General features: G+C 43.5%; 1 protein-coding gene across 5 annotated transcripts in view; it reads left to right on the top strand.

Moving 5' to 3' along the window:
• Nucleotides 1–21986, top strand: part of EXD3 (exonuclease 3'-5' domain containing 3) — a 430752-nt gene that overhangs the window by 140578 nt on the left and 268188 nt on the right. For all 5 annotated transcript variants that reach the window (XM_019540506.1, XM_019540505.1, XM_019540504.1 and 2 more), the window contains exons 7-11: nucleotides 2274–2327; nucleotides 3184–3323; nucleotides 4307–4407; nucleotides 11630–11703; nucleotides 12862–12900. In XM_019540506.1, coding sequence (XP_019396051.1) covers nucleotides 2274–2327; nucleotides 3184–3323; nucleotides 4307–4407; nucleotides 11630–11703; nucleotides 12862–12900 — 408 coding nt within the window. The remainder of the gene's footprint in view (nucleotides 1–2273; nucleotides 2328–3183; nucleotides 3324–4306; nucleotides 4408–11629; nucleotides 11704–12861; nucleotides 12901–21986) is intronic.

Genomic DNA, 21986 nt, shown 5'->3' with positions numbered 1-21986 from the left:
TCCAATGACAGCTTCTGCTCCTGGCTCTGCTGTGCTGTACCAAGCAGCTTCCGATGGGGCTGTTCCTGAGGTGGCTGCAGCTGGCCAGGTGCTGCTATGCTCCCTCTGCCTCCAGCAGGGGCTCCTGCTCCTGGTTCTGCCCCTGCCACGCTGTGCCACGCTGCTCCTGGTGGGGGTAGGCAGCTTCAGCTGGGTGGCTCTTACCTCAGTGTGCAGGGCTCTGTCTTCAGCTCCCGGCCACCTTCCAGTTGAAGGCAGCCAGGAGCTGGAGCACTGTGTGCTGGGCCAGGAGCTGTGTGGCTGAAGCTGCTCAGTCAGAGCGGTGTGGTGCTGGGCTGGTGAGAGCCCAGTGCAGGATGCCCTGACATGATTGGGCAGGGCTTGGCCCCATTGTGGAGCCCTGCAGGGGCAGCTGCAGGCCAGATCTGGCCCATGGGCCATATTTTGCCACCCCTGCCCTAAAGAAAGTGGTAAAAGAAGTTGAGTATGAATACATATGGTTACAACGGGAGCATGATAGGCATGCTGAAGCTCCATGTTCTATTTCTGGTTTTGTGATTGACTGCCTATGTGACCCTTGGCCAGTAGCATAACAGATGGGGGCCATTTGGGGAGAGCCATGGCATTGGCTTTGTGGGGAGGAGTGGGGAGTGTGAAAATAGCTGCTTTCCCAGCCACAAGGGCTCTACTATACACTGTTGCTGCCCAGGGCAGAGTCTAGGGGTAAGCGAAGCTTCGGTCACTGATTCGATTGGGAGAAGACTCGACCCGATTCAGAGGGCGAATCACCAAATCCAAATTGAATTGGGAGACCAAAAAACCTCTCTGAACCGATTCGGAAAAAGATTCAGAGATTCGGAACAGAAACTGAGAAGAGGTAGAAGGAGGTGGTGGGGAAGACTGACATCTGTAGCTGGCCAGCAGCTCTGATTTTTCCCTGAGTCCCCTTCCAATCACAATGGTCTGGGGGAGGGATGTCGAAACAGCACATAAGCCTGTGTCTATAGCCTTTCTGTCCCTTTTGTGAGCTGTTTCTGCCTGAGCACCAGGAAGGCCCCCTGTTACAGGTTACCATCCCTACTGGTTTCATCCCACTATACCGTAACACACACAATCACATGTCACAAGTTTTGCTTGTCAGTACCTTGAGGTGCAGTTTCTCAGACACCCCTGCACCTGTCTCTTTGGCAGGTCTCATGCCCTCAGAAGGGGTTACCATCCCTGCTGTTTTCATCCAAATCTGCCATAATGCACACACGACACAAGTTTTGGTTTCAGCAGTTTGAGTGCAGTTCCCAGAAACCCCTGCATCTGTTTCCTTGAAACTTGGCAGGCTTCATGCCCTCAGAAGGGGCTACCATCTCTACTGTTTTCATCCAAAGCCAACAAAAGATGACTAAATTATAGGTACTTCAGTGATTCCCCCTTATAGTCTATGGCCAAATGACTGAATCTCTCCAAATCAGCACTGAATCTTCCAAAGCCAATTTGGCCGACTTGATTCGAGACAGTGATCTGAATTTCCAAATCAAATCACTCCAAATCAGCTGAATCCGAACTGAATACTTCCCTATTCTCACAGGCCAAGCAGAGTCCTGTTAGGCCTCTGCCTTTGGCACATCCCTGCACCATTCTGTGCCTCAGTTTCCTCATTTGTCAAATTAAGTTCCTGATTCTGACCGTCCTCACATATGCTGCAAGGTTCATTAGAGTACCTAATGGGGCAAATACATCCCATCATTCTTGATGAATAAAACATATAACATCTGGGACAAGGGGAGCTAAATGTTAATGTTTAGAAGAGAATGTGTTGATATTTATTTAGATTTAAAAATGTGATGCTTTCACAAAATATAACTAGGTTGCAAAATGCAAAAGGCAGCAAGATTTGTGCCCAGCTAGTTTACCAATATCATTTTTGTTCAGTTTTTAGAAGTAAATTCCTTTTGCAATTGAGTCTCTTCCAAACATTTGTCCAGAGACTGCCTTTTCTCTAAAATTTTTAGTAGCTTGCTTGATCTCATAACTTTTCCTTTTGAGGTATGTCATGCCACCAATAGTGTTTATATGGTCCTCTAAATAGCATTTGTGCAGTCAAGTGCATTTAAGCAGCATATTACAAGGATCGTAAGAAAAAGAATTCTATGAAAAGTAGGTATATAACTTATGTATTTGACTTCAGAAACGTATCTGTTTATCAGTCATGTTCCTTGCTTCGTAACTGTGTGTTTTCTTAGAAGCTCAGAAGTCTTGTATACCTTTGTGTTTTCTAGGCAGTCATTCTGAGCATAAAGCTAAGATTACAGCAGGATCAAGACTTGGAGAAGGTGAGTATTTCCTGTGTAGACTTCTCTACCGTCAGATCTATCCATTGGTAAACGAGATGAACCAAGGGCTTGCCCAGTGTAATGTGCCCCATGAGGTGAATCTTCGGCAAAAGTGGGAATTATATATCAAATTATAAACCTTTATCTCATTTGCAATAAATTGCTAGTAAGGCGCTTACACAATGTTACAGCTGTTAAGGGACTAGCTTATTTTTTTTATACCATATTACAACTCAGAAGAATTTTTCCACCACTAGGATCTGAAATCCAGCTGCGTTCATTCAGTTTGGCAAATGGTTTTTGCTATAATAAAGCTAACTAAATGAAGATAGTGCCAAATTCTTCCCTGCTCTAGCTGTTCCAGAATAATGTATGCAGGAAGATTATAATTAAGGGGATTCACCCTCCAGGTTATAGTTAGATATGATCTGGATTTAATACATTCTCAGGCTGAAGCTTTATAATAATATGGCTGGTATTTGTGTTGAAAAATTATGTAAGAAATTCTCCCTAGATACATGCTAACATAGAAGCATTTTTCTTATGTTGTTTGATTTAAAGACATTTCTTTTGGGCACTTAAAGACATCACTGTAGAAGAGGTTGGGCCATACTGGGGTCATCCTGAGCCAGTGTGTAGGGCCATATGTCTAACAATCTGTCTTCTGGGCAGTAAAATTGGAGGCAACAGCCTCTGTGGGACTACTTTTCCCTTTCTACCCATGTGGGCTGGTTGGCATAGAACCATGGCCTTGCCTTTGCACTGCTCTGGCCATTGCAGTTGTACCAGTTCATTGTGGGGAGCAATGCAGGGTCTGTAATGCACTTTCTGTGCTGTATGTTGGTTTTCTTCATAGATGTGCACTCCACTGCTGCTTCAAGATAAAACTAACTTAGTGGAGGCTTATGTAGCAGAATATCCCAATCTTCAGTGCAAGCTTTTACAGATCCTGGATGCGTGGCGTGAACCCAGTTTTAATATTAAAGACATCTCAAGGTAAAATATTATTCTGTTTTCCCTGTTACCCCTTTAGTTTCCAAACAACATAAAATGTTAGATGATATTCCAGACAAGTGCTGAGTGGCTGTTAGGAAAAGATAATATGATCTCTTTGTATACTCTCTAAATTTGTTTTCTTATAGTATTTGAAGGCCATGTATTAAGTTGCTGAATGAAGTCTGTTTGTTTATCATTTGAGAAGGGGAAAATTCTGGTAACTGAAGTTTTTGTCCTCTCAAAGCTATCCCATCAAGTGCTGAGACTGTATCACTCATGTTGATGTTAATACTAGGGGGTGGTGCTCAGTTCCTCTCCCTGGAGAAGCTATAAACAAAGACATTGCAGTCACTCTCAGCAATACCTGTTGAAAACAAAGCTCTTTCCAGGAAGCCTTAATAACCTGATTCTGCTGCTGTGAAAGATGGGAAGTATTTGTTGTGTGGGTCTAGCAGTGAGAGAGTCCCATAAAGCAAGAGCAAACAACAAGAAAAATGCAAGACAAATCATTCTTTTTCCAGTCAAACCTTCATGCTTGTTTGTCATTTCTAAATCACGATTTATCAGCAAGCTCCTGCCAAGTACAGAGACAGCAGTATAATCAAAGTTACCGTATAGGTGCAGTAGGTACAATGATAGTACAAAGCAGAAAAAGCCCCAACAGGGTTGTGGAAAACCAGGTACTTTTAAGTTACTGAGGCAAACTCCTAAAAGCCTTTGAATAGGAGAATGAAGGCACAAATATCTGCTACTAAATTGATATACAGGGCAGCACATTCCTTGAAATCTGCCATAGATTTTGCTGCAGTCTGATTGTGCCTTGGAAGTCCAGTTTGGAAATACTGTAGCCTCTCTGGTTAGGAATTCCCAGATGGATCAGGAAATGGTATAGGAATTATACTGATGGTCAGGTTTTACTGTTAAGAGGGGCAAGTATCTTATCCACTTATAATGACACTTTTTGTTTTATTTGTTGCCTACAGGCAGTATCAAGGTTTGATCGACTACAGACCAGATAAATTTAACCACAAAACGTTGAGCAAGCTGGTCTTCAGGCTCCTTAAACAATATAACTTAGATCCAGGTATGTCCCGTTATAAATACATCATTTAGTCCACTGAACAACACATGAAGCTAATTTGTCTTTCCCCGTGTCCAGCAAGGAATTTGTGCTGTAATTTATCAAGGGATTTTCAGAGCTTAATTGAAGTTGTTTAAAAACAAAGCTCAAAGTTATGGGAATTATCACTTAGTGTTGTCGAAGAACCTAGATGGAGGTGACTAATAGGTTGTTTCTTCCATGATATGAAATAAATCTTGACTTGAGAATGGCTCTACATAAACATGAGACGGTCAGCTTTGAATTATGGCTCCATCCCACTCACATAAGAGGCTGCACGTAATTCATCTGAGGATTCTGGCTTTTTGAGTTACGAGTCCGTCAACTTGGTAGAGATAACCCATGGGAAGCAGGAGGCACATAACCCTTCGTATCTTTCCTGAGAACTAGGGTTGGCAGCTGCTGCTGAAAGGAATTTAAAGGGGTCTTGCAAACTTCTGAGAGAAGTAACCTACTTTCTGTCCAGCTGAGGGGTCTGCCTCAGTCCCCAAAGTCGCACACAATCCATTCAGTTCACAGACCCCATTGTTTCATCAACACAAATTATTGCATATCTTATTTTCTTGGAATGAAAGGTATCTGTAACCTTAGTTGTAACTCTCATGATACCTAGCAGTGGTACTGTATCTCATATTCATCTTTCCAACTTTATAGTGCTACTTGAACTTTAGGGAGTTAATCCTCTCAGCCTCCTCTGGGGTCTGTAAGTATAACAAAGCCCATTGTATTGGTTTGCAAACTGAGATACAGAGAGGTTAAGGGAATTGTTTAAAATAACGAAGCAGGTCAATGGTGCATTCAGGGTTAAACCTCAAGAATTTCTGCCTCATAGGCTTGGTCATCCATTATGCTTCCTATAATTTATAAAGGGACTTGAAAGAATTACATTTTAAACCTGTGATAGACCCACAAACAGACAAAACTGAGGAGGAAGGGTGAATGTTGAAGTTGTTCATACATAAAGTGTTCTCAGGGGCAAGCCCAGCAAACTCAGGCACAGAGATTTTTTTTTTTGGTGAGAATCTTAGATGCTGCATGTAATGGCTGTAAGAAAAATTACCCAGATGGTGGTGTGTTTGTACCACTTGGATTACTAAAGGTTTTGTAACCATAAGTTGAAGTTATAGTACACTGTACAGTATAGCTACAAATAATGATGACTATAAATATTTCTTGTTGGTACCTTGCTCTTCTCCAGGCTATTTATTAACCTACTTCTTTTCTGTCTGTATAACTGCACCCATTGTATTAGTCATCACAGCATGTCTACCTTCAAGTCTACAAGAAGAAATCAGGAGGATAATGTAGACAGGGGCATGAGGAGGAACCAACGTAGTGAATGACTTTGAAATAAACCACTGGTTTGGAGGATTTTAGCTGTTTCTAATAGAATACCATGGGGAAGAATGGGGTGCTCTTTGCAATCCATGTCGGGCCCCCTGTACTGGTGAACCTAAAGTTCATAAGAACATAAGGGCTGCGTCCAGATGAGTGCAGACATTTGGTTCCCTGGGGACAAGTAGCAGCAGTGCACCTTGTGCCGCAGCTACTTGTTCCCAGGGAATGCCTGTGCTACACATGCTTTGGTGCATGGCATGTTTCCCCAGAGGCAGTACGGGAGGCTGGGTCCAGCACTAGGCTGTTCCCTGCAGCCTTACCTGGAGTCCTGGGGACTTTCTGGGGTTGCAGCCGTGGTGCTTCTGCCAGCTGCAGCACATTTCTGGGAAGCCCAGCTCCACTTCTCAGCAATGCATGCTGCCTGTGAGTACACCGTTTTTTTCCCACAGGTTTGCTAACCCCTGGATATCCAGGAAAAAAAAACCAGAGCAGTGCACGCATGGGCAGCACGCCCTTGCAGTACAGATAACACCTTAGTGTGCAGTATGTGGTGCTGCAGACATGTTTGCAACACCACATACCACATGGCTGTGTTCATCTGGACATGCCCAAGAAGTGCCATAATGATCAGATCAATGATCCACCTAGCCTAGTATCCTGTCCCCAACAGTGGCAGGGGTGGATGATGTAAGTTTGCATTTCACTTCTCCTCCCCGCCGCACGCAGGTCCTGCAGCCTGAAAAAGATTCATTCTTTTGCTTCATCTGAAACTCTCATTATTGTTAGTGCAGGATTTTTTTTTTAAATAGCTCAAGCAGGGTGTTGCTCTCTCAGACTTGCCTGCCAGGTCATGTTTTTCTGTTAGCGCAGTGTGTCTATGGATTAGTTTGAACTTTTCAGCAGCTTGCTTTGTGTAAATCACAGCATGCCTGTGGAATTGTGTCTACTCACACTGGCTAGTGCTGCAGAGTACTTATGCTGCTTGTCAAGTCACGTACTGCCAGGTGTTGGCTGCTCTTAAGGATGCACTTGCATTTGGTACAAATGTGAGATGTAATCTGCACTCTGCAAAGTGACAGCACTTGCATCAGAAAAGGCATTTGCCCATAATTTAACCAGCAATTCAGTCTAGTGGAAACCAGTATTCATTTCCACCTGAGGCTCCATTCCAGACTTGGTCCTGGAAGATCTCCTAGAGACGTGTTGAATCAGATAATCCCTTGGATGTTCTGGTCCTTTTGGCCAGTTCAAGCTACTTTGTCCTACTTGACAGGATTCTGTTGCTGGGATTGAATGGGGCCACTAGAAACTAATTGGACAACTCTAGAGTTGTTGACCCCACCCAGATGTGCTCCTCCAGTGTTTGTGGAGAGAATCACTCACAACAGAGTGCTGTGTTTGAGAATATGTAGTCCCTAGGAGGAATTGGCAATATTTATTTTTGTCCAGCCTCTCAAGGAACTCAAGCCAGGACATCATCACGTATCAGACTACAAGATCTGCTCCAGTCCCCTTGGAAATAGCTTTGAAGGGGCTGAATGAAAGCCCACCAGCTATTCAGTCCAGTGCTCTTCAGAGCAGTGACACTAGTGTCCCTGAGTGTTACAGCTGTGATAGTGGCAGTTGAGGTAACATGAGTTCCCCTTTCCCTTTCCTCTCTGACTTCTCTCCATGTTCCTGGTAATCCTCAGTCTCTTTTTTGCTGGTTATGACTATAGGTGACCTTTTTAAATTTTAATTCTTCGCATTGTGAAAAGTGAGAAGGGGTTGGCTTGGCTGAATTTTTGAAAATTGTATTTGAATGCTCTCTTTTCTGACCAGGTCTCCTTTTAGTTAGGACTCTACCAATAATCCAGTCACAGGGGGATGAATCCCCATCCTAGCCACCTGGCTTCATCCTCTTGGACTCGGCTTCTGCTCCACGCCACATTCCCTCTTCTGTAGTCCACCTTTTCCTTTTCATGCCTCCTTTCCATTGCTTATTCCCACTGCAAGAAAGTAGCTAGGGCTGGCAACATAAGGAGAGGTTGTTTTCAGTAAGAAGCAGTGGAAGGAGAAACAGTCTGTTAGGTATAGCAGACCCATTTGTTGACTCAGTTCTTGGCTAGTCCAGATTTGCCCTCACACCTCATTAGCTAGAAGCTCATGCTTTTTCCTGCACAAAGAATCCTGTGGACTCTTTAGCAGGATTTAAGAGCTGACCACTCCTTAACGTGGAAAACACCACATAATGTTGCCAGTCCTGAGGCTCACCAGAGAACAGAATTGATTCAGTATATCAGAGCCAGGGGTCAGCGGATAAATACCTACCCAGTAGTGCTATGTATTTAATAGTGTGTTGTCCTCTTCTGATCTGTTCCTATTTGCTGCTTGACACACATTACAGAGCACGAAGAACTGGTGATTTTGTTCCGTGCTCCTAAAATGCCCCACTTAAGTGAATGCAACTTCCATTTAATTAGTTATATTGGAGTTGGAGGAAGAAGATGGGCAGAAGTGGCATCTGGTTGTGAAATAACAATATGGGGAAGCTATTCATTTTCATAAGCTTATCATCCCACATAAAGTGGCGGGTCAGTGTGTTTTGGTATGAGGAGCCTGTTTATTATTATGGGATAAATACGTCTTACCATAGAGACTGAATTAACAGAATGTACAGGGAAATTTTCTATGCAATGGGGTGTGTGGGGATGGAGGAGTAGAGTATATGGTTGATGCAGTTATAAAGCTACATCCCACTATCTCTCCCCAAATTAACCAGGTATCAGGAGGAGTTCAGTGACAAAAGATATAATTTGGACACAAAAAACCCCACACCCAACAACTAGGTGAAAGCTTAGGTGCACTCAAAAAGTAAAGCTCATTTTATAAGTTGGATCTGAGTGACACATTATGATGTAAAGAGTCCCTCACTAGGGTCAATGAAAATGAATGTCCATGTCCATTACAGATAAAGAGCAGAAGTGATGGAAATTGCTTGCACTACCAGCTGAAAGAGCTGTGTAGATGCTGCCTCAGAGCTGCATGATAAATGAACTAAAATACTTCTCTATTGAATGCTGTAAATATGATCCTTTACCTTAACCTGTCAAATAGTGCTTCAGTTGAAATAGAGCTTTTTTTTCTTGTGTTTTGCCACCCACTTTCCTGTATTCCTATATGAAATCTTTTACCAACCTTTAAACCCAGAGCTGCCTGTGCAATGTAAAAAAGTATTATTTTTCATTATTTTCATATAAGAGGAGGGAAAAAGTGCTGTCTAGGTCATAAGCAGACAAGGTTATTTGGGTAAATGTGATTTTTTTTTTTTTATTAGACCAACTGAATAGTTGGAAAAATTACTCTTTGTCTAGGAGGAAAGCTTGCAGAAAAGGACAATTTTCTTCGCATTTTCCAGTTGGTCTAATAAAAGGTATCATTTTGGAACCAAGAGTTCTAGTTTTTTGTATGATTATTTCTCAGGTATTCAAACAGTAGAGGGCAGAAGCGAGCTGCTTAGAAATCTGTGCGCTTGCTCAGGTAACTCACTACTAGCTTCTGAGCATGGAATGTGTGAGTTCAGCACATCTCAGGGGTGACAGCCCCCAGGAGACTTCAGTGGTATCCCACAGGGTTTTAGGATTAAGCATCTTTAAAATATGTTATTTTGGAGAGAGGTCAATGAGTATAAGTTTGCACTGTGCAGAAAATGTCAAATCTTCATGAAGATGAGGGAGACAAAGTGACTTTAATTTGGGGGTCCACAAATAGCATTCAGGTACATCAAGGCAGTGTTAAAGGATACCCTTTTCCTTTTGAACTCTCCTCTTCTCAGGTTGGAAATCTTCCCAGTGCTTTTCTAGTAGTTTTCTTGCAGCACTTTTCTACCCTACTGTCAAGTTGCAATGCCTTACAGTACAGCATTATCTATGAGCATAGGCTCAATGAACTCATATTCATTGAAGGGATGCGAGTCTCTTGACACAAGATCATTAACTTCTGCCCAACAGTGACCCGCTGGCTTTTGCTCCCAAACTTCCCTCATGAGACTATAAAAGATGGTGTAGTCCAAACACCACTCTGTTTCTCGAGGCTAGGGGAGGAGAAATGGTTCTGGACATCCAGTATCCTTGCCACTTTCCCCTCTTTTCTTTGAAAACCTGCATCCTTTCTGAAGCTCAGGTCAAAGACAGCCTGTTCATTAGTGTCTGATGAAATAAGCTGTTACTTACAAAAGATTATGTATCTCTGATTTAGTTACCGTATTTTTTGGACCATAAGACGCACTTTTTCCCCCCCAAAAGTGGGGGGGAAACGAGGGTGCGTCTTATGGTCCGAAGGTGTGTGTCCCGGGGAGACGGGGCGGAGCTTGCCCGCGGAGGCGGCGGAGCCCGAGCGGGACATCCGCCGCTTGGCCGGCCGGAACAGACGGGGCAGGAGTCCGAAGGAGGGACTCGCTGCCGCGGAGACTGAGGCTCCAGGAGGGGTGCGTCTTATGGTCCGGTGCGTCTTATGGTCCGAAAAATACGGTAGTCTGTAAGGTGCAGATCTAGCCTGCCTCCAGTCTGTTCATAAGTTATGATTAAGTTTCAAGATGTTAACTAAATAGAGTTTCATATTCACAAATGTGTGAGAAACCCAACTTTGGGGCACTGTTTGCAATGCCAAACAGGGCCAGTGAAGAAATTTTTGCAGTTCATGGAGAAATGACTGGGCTAGAGGCCTTTGCTTTTTTCTGATATGCAAAATTCACTCTCTGGGGTAGGGGAAAGATGAGGAACTGATTCTCATTTACACCCTCCATAAGCCCCTCCCCCTGTAAGTTCTAAGAAGAGTGTAAAGGAACCATTCCAATCATGAACGGTAGTTTCAGGTGGTCCATGTACAACGGACGTGAAATAGGACTCCCTGCTGTAATAATGAAATAGAATCCGCTAGTGTATCTCAGCGTGGCAGGAAACTGAAATAGGGATATCAACAGCAATATGACAAAGAGCGAACATGACCCTAGAAGATCTCATAGCACACTGTTTGTTAACTTGTTTTACATTTTACCTTCATTTTCCCTGCTATTGCATGTACTTTTCTGTGATGCTTCCTATAAATTTCAGTAACAATGGGTATTCTTTCATTTTGTCCAGCACGTTAATAATCCACTTTTGTGACACATCGCCATTCTATGCTTTCACATAATTGCCCAATGTACATGCAATTTTTTGGTTTCTTCTGTCATTCCTCAGTGTTGCTTTTGTCTACCATCTTATAGTTGTCTGTCTTCTTCTGCTAACTCAGCAAAAACTTAGTCACCCATGCCTAATAGAGCATCTTTTAAGAATTAAATATTTCAGTGGCTAAACTATGGCCAAACTGTTGCTCTGAGTTTAAATTCTATGTAAAATATTGAAAATCACTTCTGTGGTTTAGGAGCCTATATCCCATTTTCCGAAGTTACTTGGGCCCTTAGTAATTTAAGGGTTTGTCTGCATGCAGATATTCAGAAAGATAAGGCAAACACCATGGGGATGCACTCATTCAGGAGTGATATAGCCTTGGATCCCTGGAGCTATGGTTTAATCTTGATACTTACATTTTAAAATGCGAATAGCAATTTTTATAGCATAAGTACGCTCAGAATGTTCCTGGTCCTAAAGTGCCAAGTGTAGCCGGCATCTTTCCTAGGGTACGTCATGAGCTTGAAGTTGATTTTCATAGGAGGGGAAAAACGCTGTTTAGGTAATAAGCAGACAAGGTTATTTGGGTAAATGTGATATTTTTTATTAGACCAACTGAATAGTTGGAAAAATTACTCTTTGTCTAGGAGGATGTGCAGATATAGTGTGGACTTTAAGGCCTTTTCTTCCTGTTTCAGCTCTTTGTCCTAACGTCATCAATCAGCAGCACCTAGGATCACTGAAATATCTCTTCTACAAGAGGTTTGTTGAGGTAGGCTTTATGGTGCAGGTTTGCTTATTTATTTTGCATTTGAACAATGTAGTAGCAGTGCTAGAAATGTATGGAAAAACAAACATATAGTAATACTGACAGGGATTGTTTCTGCTCAAAAATTGCTGCTGTTAGCACTAAGATGGAGTTGTTATAAACTGATCATTGCTTGTATGTTTTATTATGCAGTTATGCTAATTATAGGGACTTAAAGGACCTTATATAGGACTGGCATCCTTGTGCAGTGTTGCATGCCCTCAACTCGCACAAACTTCATTGTTAGTTGGAGGTGCCCTGCAGGAAGTGCTCTTCCATTAATAGGTGTGGGTTCTGTAGAAAGCCAAGTTGATCTGCCATTTGCCTCAGCCAGCATAGATACTACAACAAGGTCAAGTACCTATTCAGTCAGGTAGTTAACTGAATACTTTAAAATACTGACCCATTCAGTATTTTAAATTTTCCCCATTACTTTAAACACAGTTTCCCTTTATAAGCCATTTTTTTCAAAGCTTTCTCTCCACAGTAGGTTTTTAAGAGTTTTTTAATATCCACCTAGACAAAGCCTGGCTGGGATGATCTAGTTGGGGATGGTCCTGCTGTGAGCAGGGGGTTGGACCCTGAGGTCCCTCCCAACTCTAATTTTCTATGATTCTATAGTACTGGTATCAATGTTTTTTGCATTATTCAATGGCCTGAAAAGGCATTAAGTCATCTTGTGTGATTCTTATATACTGTGAGTGCTAAGCACAATATGAAAAGGAGGAATGCTGTGAACCTGAGTGCTTCCTCTAGTTTTACACTATTTGACTTTACAAAAGCTAGTACCCACTCTAATCTGAGTCTTGCTGGATTTTCTTTATTTCATAAAATCTCTAGGGAGCTTTAGTGTCCTCTGGATAGGCTTTTGTGTAGCATTCATGCTGCAAATGTAGGTTAAGGTTTTGTCTTGTGTGCTATAGTTCAGCATTTGTCTGAATTAATTAATCTAAGCTATGCTTTTCTCTAATGCACTCTGCATGGTGATATATGAGAACCAGTGATTTTCAGTGCATACCAGATTGCATTCCTAAATCACAGATGATGCCAAGTTTTAGGTTTGTGTGTTAAATTTCAGCTTGGTGTGAAACAAATCTCCTAGATTTATTTTTGTCTTTTCAGAAAAGCATGACTCAGGAGAACTGGACAGATCATGTTCAGGTAAGTGTAAGATTTTCTCCTCCACTTTTTCAGGGCCAATTTTTCTAATCATTAAAAATAACTGACTGTGGTACTGACAGAATTTTCAATAAGCTTTAGTGAGATATTTATAATTATTCAGTTTTCTAGATTTGTCATAACTGCCATATTGTTCAACATCTTCACTAGTGATGTGGACATTGGAGTCAGAAGTGGACTGGGCAAGTTTGCTGATGACACCAAACTTTGGGGCAAAGTATCCATGCCAGAAGACAGGAGGGTGATCCAGGCTGACCTGGACAGGTCAACAATTGGGTGAACAAGAACCTGATGGTATTTAACATTGAAAAATGCAAAGTTCTCCACCTTGGGAGGAAAAACCTGCAGCATCCTTATAGGCTTAGCAGTGCTACACTGGCTAGCACTACAGAGAAAGAGATTTGGGGGTCATCATTCACCACAAGACGAACATGAGCCTGCAATACGATGCTGCGGCTAGTAAAGCGACCAAAATGCTAGCTTGCAATCATAGATGCTTCTCAAGCAAATCCCCGGACGTCATTCTCCCCTTGTATTCGGCCTTGGTGAAGCCGCAGCTGGAGTACTGCATCCAGTTTTGGGCTCCACAGTTCAAAAAGGATATGGAGAAGCTTGAGAGAGTCCAGAGAAGAGCCACACACATGATCAGAGGTCAGGAAAACAGATCTTACGATGACAGGCTGAGAGCCATGGGACTCTTTAGCCTGGAAAAGCGCAGGCTCAGGGGTGATCTGATGGCCACCTATAAGTTTATCAGGGGTGACCACCAGGATCTGGGGGAACATTTGTTCACCAGAGAACCCCAAGGGATGACGAGGTCGAACGGTCACAAACTCCTGCAAGACCGTTTCAGGCTGGACATAAGGAAGAATTTCTTTACTGTCCGAGCCCCCAAGGTCTGGAACAGTCTGCCAGCGGAGGTGGTTCAAGCACCTACCTTGAACACCTTCAAGAGTCAACTGGATGCTTATCTTGCTGGGATCCTATGACCCCAGCTGACTTCCTGCCCTTCGGGCGGGGGGCTGGACTCGATGATCTTCCGAAATCCCTTCCAGCCCTAATGTCTATGAAATCTATGAAAGGAGAAAGTCCCATTTGACTCCTGTGAGTCCCCTACTGTTTACAGAGAAGACTGTCAGTGCTTGCCCTGAAAAGGTCTGTGGTTGTGACACAGCATGGTTACAGTGAGATCAACCCATTGTGGATTAGAGGTTTGCATTATATACAGCCAAGATCATTAATGATAAGGTATTTAGCAGGATTTGCAGGTTTGTTGGAATCTGACAGGGGCCGTGACATGAACGCTTCTTCTGTGGCCCCCATCTTTTCAGTGATACCTATTAAATGGTTTGTACCTTTGCTCCCATTTTCTGATCTTGATGTAACTGCCCACTCCAGAATGTATTGGTCATGGTATGGAGTCAGGATGTATTGGTCACGGTATGGAGTAGCATTCAGTGTGAGAGAGGGAATATACTCTGGTCAAGCTGAGATGACTGCCACAAAGATTAAGAAGACCCAACTGAATAATGGACTGAGTCAGAAATTAATTTATGCTTCTTCCAAACTAGAGTATATGCAAAAGATGAACTTTCTGAATGCAGCCAGTTTATGTTTTTTGACAACTCAGTGGTTTTCATGAGGGTAGTACTCAAACTTGTCTGTTATCAGTTCCAGCTCTTAATGCTATCAGTGATTACTGCCTTTGGCATCACATTAAAGCGACCAGAGTGTGTACCTGTACTTTTGAAGGGAAACCTAAATAATCCCACATGTAGATCTGCTCCTGCTTTCTGGTGCCAACAACTTGACTGCACTGAACAAAGGAAAGGTCAGTGTAGCTCTGATCTCTGTGTGTGTTTCAGCAAGCCAGTTTGCTACTATGATTATTCCATAATAGTCTTTTAGGGCTCTAAAACTCTCACTGGCCTCCTTTTCTATGGACAATTGGGTTTTGGCTGAATGACATTTTTAGCCAAAATCTTCTGTTTTTACACAAACTATGCAATGTTTTATTGAGAAAAACTAGCAGGTGAACACTATGACTTTGAAAAGAAAACATAATTTCAGTTTAGAAATGGTATGTTGGAGTATTGCTGTAGCCCCGATGGTCCAGGAAATATGCAACAGGCAAGGATTTTTGTGAATATCTTTTATTGTACCAACTGTATGTTTGGGATAGAGTGAGAGAGGCTTTCAAATTCAGTGCATTCTTCTTCAGGTTCTCTTGCAATGTAAAAATGCTGCCCTGGTGTTTCTTGAAAGTTGTGACTCTTGTGCTTTATGTCCCCATTGTGCCTCATGGACTGGGTTGAACAGCCAGATTTTATTTATGACTGTGGAGCTCCCATGATACACTAAACAAGGGGGAAGACTACAGTGCAAAATGGGAAAGTCCAGTCAGGGAGCCTGACCCTAGAGGAGAGTGGGCATGAGGTTTCTGACCCCTACAGTTCCCATGAAGCTTTACCCTGGCATTTCTGAACTGTAATTTTTCAGCCACTATCTTTCTTTTTTTTTTTTTTTTTTAACTGAAAAAGCAAATGTTTCCATAGGGGTTAAACATCAGTTTTGACCATTTCTATGCAACAGCCACAATTTAAACTGGGTCAGAACCTAGAAGATCAGTGTCCTAATGGAACTATTCAGGGAACATGTTTTATATGGCTGGATGACACTTTATTTTTGTGCTGAAGAGATGTATTTAGTTGATGCGCAGAGCATTATAGAGATTTGTGTCTCTTCTGTGTTGCATAAATCAAAGGTGCAATACTTGCAGTCTCTACAGTAGTCAGGTAACTGAAAAGAATAGCTACAGCCTTCGTCACATCCTCCCTGCGTATTTACCTTGGGGATGAATGAGAAAGATGGAGATGCTGTCCTTGGGCATGGGTGCCCAACTGCATTGCTGCTCATTAGCTTGCCCAGTTGATTCAGTGAGTTGCAAGGGAATAGATAGGAAAGGATGTCAGTGCCCATCTTTACAACTAAAAAGCAGATGTGCAAGAGAAAAATCTGGACCAGAGCCCACTGCCTGAGTTACTGCACCCCCTGGAAACTTCCCATTCCAAAATGGAGTCTGATCAAAGGAAAAACCTCAGTGTTACTTCCCTGGGGCATAAATCTTGAGAACATCTTGCACCCTTAAAGTTGTTTTTTTTTTTTTTAAAGGACATTAATTGGGTGTGCATGGAAGAAGGCATATACACTGGACCCATAATACAATCATTTCTCCTCAGTGTGTTCATATTGAGCTGTCTGTCAATGGAAGGAGGGTTGGCTACATGTAGGAGTGTTGATGTCTGGGACTCTTTTGGGCCGGATGTTTGGAAATATGATACAGGAAGTTACTTTGCAAAGCAGGGAAAATACATGGAAGGTATGTTTTTCAGCAGTTTTAAAAACCTTGCAAAAGTGAGCACACATTTGAAAAAAAACTTTTAAAATAATTTGTGAAGGCAACGTACAATAGAGGACTGTGTAATCAGTTCTCTTCTTAGTGGCTTGCACTTCACTATATCACTCATAAGCAACAATCCTGGTTTTCCCTGATAAAAAAATCACAAATTCTCTGATAACCCCCCTCAAATCTGTGATTGAAAAGAAAGGCCACTATATACATAGGTATCAGTTGAACCCTACGTTTTCTTGATATATGTACAATTTTAAAGCAATTTGGAAGTGCCCCAATCATTATAATAACATAAATTCTAAATACCTGCACATTTTGGTGTTTGATTTTGGGTTTTTTTTCATGGAAAATCAGAGTTCACTCAGCCTCCTTAGTTCACAGAGCGCAGGTCCAGGGCTCTCACACCCAAGCCACAGTTCCCTAGCCATACTGATGCCCTCCCTCCCAACCCACAGCCTCCTGGTCCTATCGGTGCCCCTGACTCCCCCCTACAACGCCCCCCAGGCCTGCTGGTGCCCCTCACTCCCCCTGACGCAGCTCCCTGGCCCTGTTGGTGCTCCTCACCTCCCCCCCACAGCCGCCTACCCCCTCCCAGTCCTGCCAGAGGGGGCCCCCATCCCCCTGCCCACCTGCAGCGGCGCCCAAGCCCTGTCTGAACCCAAGTCCCCCTCCCTGCTGCCTGCCTGCTGTGGGCTTGTGGGGGGTGGGGGGAGTGGTTCACCACTGCTGTGGACACTCCTGGGGGGGCAGGTGGGACCTGTGCCACCCCAGCTGTGTGCATGGGTGCAGGCTCCCCACCTTACTGCCCTCCCCTGGGGCCTCCATAGCTCAGCAGGGGCAACTCGGCACTGCAGGGTAAAGGGGGCCACGCAGGAAAGTGGCTTGCTGCTGTGAGCTCCGCTTAATGAGGTGCCCCCTGCCCTCATGGCAGCAGCAAGAGACACAACTCTGTGCTGCTGCCACATGGACAGGGAGCACCTTGCTAGAGCAGTGCAGAGCTTGCAGTGGAAAGCAGCTTCCCCACGTGGCCCTGCTCTACTCTGCAGTGCCAGGAAGCATCCGCGGGGCTGCGGGGACCCCAAGCCCACAGCGGGTAGCCTGCACCTGCTCCTACCCTGTGCACAGAACTGGGGGACATGGTTCCCCCTGCCTCCGAGGAGTGCGCACAATGGCAGGGAGCTGGCTGCTTCCCCCTACCCCAGGACAAACCACCTGCGGCCCTGTGTTGCTCCCCACTGGGGCCCTGCAGCTGCACATTCTGGCCCTGGGCAGCAGCCCCAGTCGCTGCCCTGCCCAACCCACTCCCTCTCTCCCTGTGGGGGCCTCAATCCTCCCCTCACCCCCCATACTTACCTGGGGAAGCTGTTCTCTAGGCTGCTTGGTGGCCATGTGCGCATACATGCACATGGCACTCCCTACCTGACTGCCCTCCTCCCGCTCCCCAACAACCCCCTTCTGGCTGGAGCTCTGCCAGCCTGCATTGAGCTCTTTGTAAAAGTGCAAAACCCTTGGGTTTCTCTGTTAAAATTAGAAATCCGTACTTTCTTTGGGTAAAGGGGGAAATCTGCGTTTTTCTCTTTTTCTCCTTGGGAAACAGAAAACCTGGATCCCTGCTCATAAGGTAAGAAGAGTAATGATTGGCTGAAGGAAATATTCTTGATATCACGTACTCCTGATCTTGCTTGGTTTTCTGTAGAAAGGATGTTAGTGATGCCTCTGGTTAAGGTTGCTGAAGTATTTCTCTTGTGTTCAGTGACCCATAATATTATAGACATGGCCATCTCCGCTGAAATGTGCTCTTCTACATCAGCAAGGAGTTTAAAAGTTTTGAAGCCTGGCCTCCACCTGCAGGCAAATGTTCTTATAAATTTGACTCAGAAAGGTTTTGTTATAGCAAAAAATAAACCCCTACTATAAACCTCCAAAAGTTTGCAGCTCTTCTTTGAAGATACTTTAGCACAAAAACAAAGACAGAAAGCTGAACCTCATTAGGAAAAGTTTTTCAAGCGTCTCTGAGCGTATCAGCAAGGAAGCTTGCCTTTGGCAGGTAGTGAGCTCTATGGGTGTTCTGCTACATTTGGTATGATGTTTTAAATTGATTATTGGATTATTCCAGAACAAGAGGATTACACGCACGTGTTTATATAGATATGCATAAGAAGACATAGGCAGGCAAGGTTCTTGACTTAAGAACCTTGCCTGCCTATGTCCTTAGATCAACACAGCTACAACCAGAAACTCAGCATAAAAACACATCACTTTCACACAAGTGAAATCCCTTTAAAAACAGAGTAGAATGTATAGCAGAGCACAGTTCATTTGGGGCAGTAATTAGAAGGTAGTATTGTGTGCAGTTGAAACTAATGGGTATATTTAGCATTGGCATAATATAATTGCCTAATATGGAATGTGGCAAGGATGTTGAGCTGGAGTATAGTGCTCTGGCATGCTTTTTGATTTCAGACTACTGAGGTCTTCTAACTGAAATAAGTCCTTTACTGATTGCTGAAAAGTTGCTACAAGGGGAAAACACATTTGCAAGGTTCTCAAACTGAAAAAAACTTAAACATCTGCAACAGTAAGACCAGGAACTTGAAATTCTAGATCACTGGCATTCAACCTCCAGCCTACAGGCCAGCCCGGCCCATGTCATCCACCTCATGGAGCTTCCCATGGGCCTGAAAATTTGGCAGTGGGGGAGTGGTGATAGTCAAAGCCACAACAACTGATGCTGCCACCATTCCCTCACTGCCAAATTTCTAGATGTGTGGGGAGCCCTGCACCCTAGGTTGCTGGTGCACAGGCCTGGGCCAGTGTGCAAGGTTGCTCTATAGCTGGATCCAGCATGCAGGCCTGGGTTGGCAAACTGGGTTGAACCCACAGGCTGACCCCGTCCTGGATCAGACTCATGGTCCCACCCTGAACTGATCCGCTCATGGACTGATCCAGCATCACTCATCTGACCTGTGGGGCCGGAAGGTTACATGCCACTGTTCTAGATTTATTTCACTGATCTTCTGGTTTGAACTTACAGGTGTCATCCTGTCTAGCCTTGGGTAGCTAATACTTGGCAGAATTGTATACTTCAGGTTGGCCTACATGAAGGGACAGTACCTTAAATGGTATGATGCTTTAAAACCTAGAAGGGTACATTTATTCAGGCTTCTGCTTTGCAGACATGCAGCCTACCCTGGTGTGGTATTGTAGTAAAGCAAATTGGACTCTGGAGCCAGCTGTTTAACCAGGTTGAGCACTGGAAGAAGCCACAGTTAATCAGCTCTCCTTTCCCAGTTGTGGCAATGAGAGACTTTATTTATTTATTTAAAATTTCTGACCATGAAAATTGAGCGTTCTGAGCTCATAAGCCTTGTTCTCTGAGGGCCCTGGGGTCAATGGCTTGTAATCTCCAGCAAAAGTATGACTCTATTCCCACAAAAATTCTGAGCTTGTTACTAATGTCACTTTTGAGAGAGAGATCGCTAGAGAACATAAAATACTTTTTCAAGATAAGTCTTAGATAACATTCAGAGTTATGCCTGGACTTTGCACCCTCCTTACCTGACATGCATATAATGATTTTCACAATTTGAGACCATACTTAGCCATAAATTGTCTCAGACTATAATAGAGACTTTATTATTCATTATCTTTCAAACAACAAAATTCCTTAGGCAATAGTATCCTATATTTATGGTGTATATTCCATTTCCACAGAGCCCCAGCGTCTGTCTGTTAGCTATACAGGATCTATAGGCATCACTTCACTCTCTAGTGAGTTGTATTTAACCTAGGAATAAAAATACAATAGCCCATTCTGCTTGGGAACACAACCCACAGTAGTTTCAGGGCAGGAAGTGAAAAAGCTTGCTGTATCCAATTGAAATTTGGAGGAAAATTGAAATAGGCAGAAAGCAATTACTTGAGTTGTTTGGCCAGGATACCAGACCAGTAATCCTACTTTTGGGATCTTTACTAAGTGCAAGAGGTCAAAGAATCAGTTTGTAAACACTCAAATTTAGTATCCTCCATTAGGGCTCCTGACTTTGTCAGCAACTTGAATTTACTTGAGTCACTCTCATGCACCATGTGTACAGTACAAGGAACTCAAGACTCTAGCATGCCAAAATTCTGATCTGCTTCCAGACAGCTGCCATTTTTAAAAAAACAGAAAAAAGGAATATTGCAAAATGGGCAATATTCAATCCTGGATCAGGGAGAAGTTTAAAGCCTCAAATTTCATGAACCTTGCAGTGAGGTAATTCCTTTTATACTAGTGGAGAGTTGGCAGCCTCTCCCCTTTCCCATAGGCTGTGCATTCAGCATTCCTTTGCTGTTCCTACAGCCCTTTTTATTCTGCTTCCTGCCTTTCCTTGCTTGTGCTTATTTATTCATATGGAATACAGCAACTGAATGACAGAACAAGCTATAAACAGTGACATTGAGGGATAAGGCTAGAGTGACAGTTTTAGATTTGATAACCATTGCAAAGGATTTTCAGTAGGCTGGTTCGGGTCTTCAGTACAACCATTAAAATGATAAATAGGACATTCCTCTGTGATGCATGCTATAGTTGGGATTTCTCCACACTCACACTTACGATCTTTAATAACATTCCATTCATGTAGTGGGTAGTTACATCTACCTTGTCCAGTATGAACCTTGTTCAACATTGTCCAGCTTCACCTTGGTAAAGCAAAGCTAGGGGGTTTAGATGTAGAGTCCATGGTAAGGAATTTATTAATCATGTCAATTATCGAGGCCACAGTAAAATATGCATCTATACTAATGATGTTAGTGCTACTGGTCTAAAAGAAATCAAGCCCTCCCATTTAACAAACACAGCAATCTTGCGGAGGAAAAAGAATAGGTAAAATTGGACATATTTCATATCGCACTTGACCCTCCCTACCCTTCCTCCAAATGGTCTGGCAAAGCATGCAATTTGTGTAACCAAACATAAGTATCAAAAATGTACCTGCAGATGGTGGGGGTATGCTTTTTATAATATCTGAAGAGCTGGGAGTCCTCATTATAATGGTTCAGAGGAGTGTAAGTAGTAAGGTTTGCATCCTGGGCCAGTATTCCCAAGCCTAGTAGGCATTCATACTTTCCTGTTGCATTTGCCACTACCTTTACTATTGTTGCTGAGTGCTATAGCTGGCAGTAAGCCAAGAGGATAGCTACACCCAGCTGCTGCTGCTTCATCACAGAATTGCCAGCCAAAGCTCCATTCTGGTGCCCCCTGTAAGTTGGCATGTGGGCCTTGCACACTCACCTCCAGGTATACTCCTCTAATTGCGTGGGCTTTATTTACAACAAACAAGTCCTTCTCAGTGCAGTTGATTGTGGTTGGGAACAATCGGGTGAATGACTTCAGTTTGGGTGGGGGATTGTGCAGCAGAAAGAGGTGAACCTTTTAAAGAACTTGCCACTATTTTCAAAATTGGCTGCTGAAAGGATTCCTGATCTATACATTTGGGAAAGCTAAGGCGGACATAGAGCTAGGACTAGCGTCCAAGATCAAGGGTAATAAAAAGTCCTTTTTCAAATATATAGGGAGGATGAAGAAGGCACCGGGTAATGTGGGGCCCCTGCAAAGTATGCTGGGCAATCTGGTGGTTGCGCCAGAGGAGAAAGCGGAACTCTTTAACCAATT

Source organism: Crocodylus porosus, unplaced genomic scaffold, assembly GCF_001723895.1.
Source record: "Crocodylus porosus isolate Cpor-Errol unplaced genomic scaffold, CroPor_comp1, whole genome shotgun sequence".
Classification (NCBI taxonomy): Eukaryota; Metazoa; Chordata; order Crocodylia; family Crocodylidae; genus Crocodylus; species Crocodylus porosus.
This window is presented reverse-complemented; position numbering and strand designations above follow the sequence as displayed.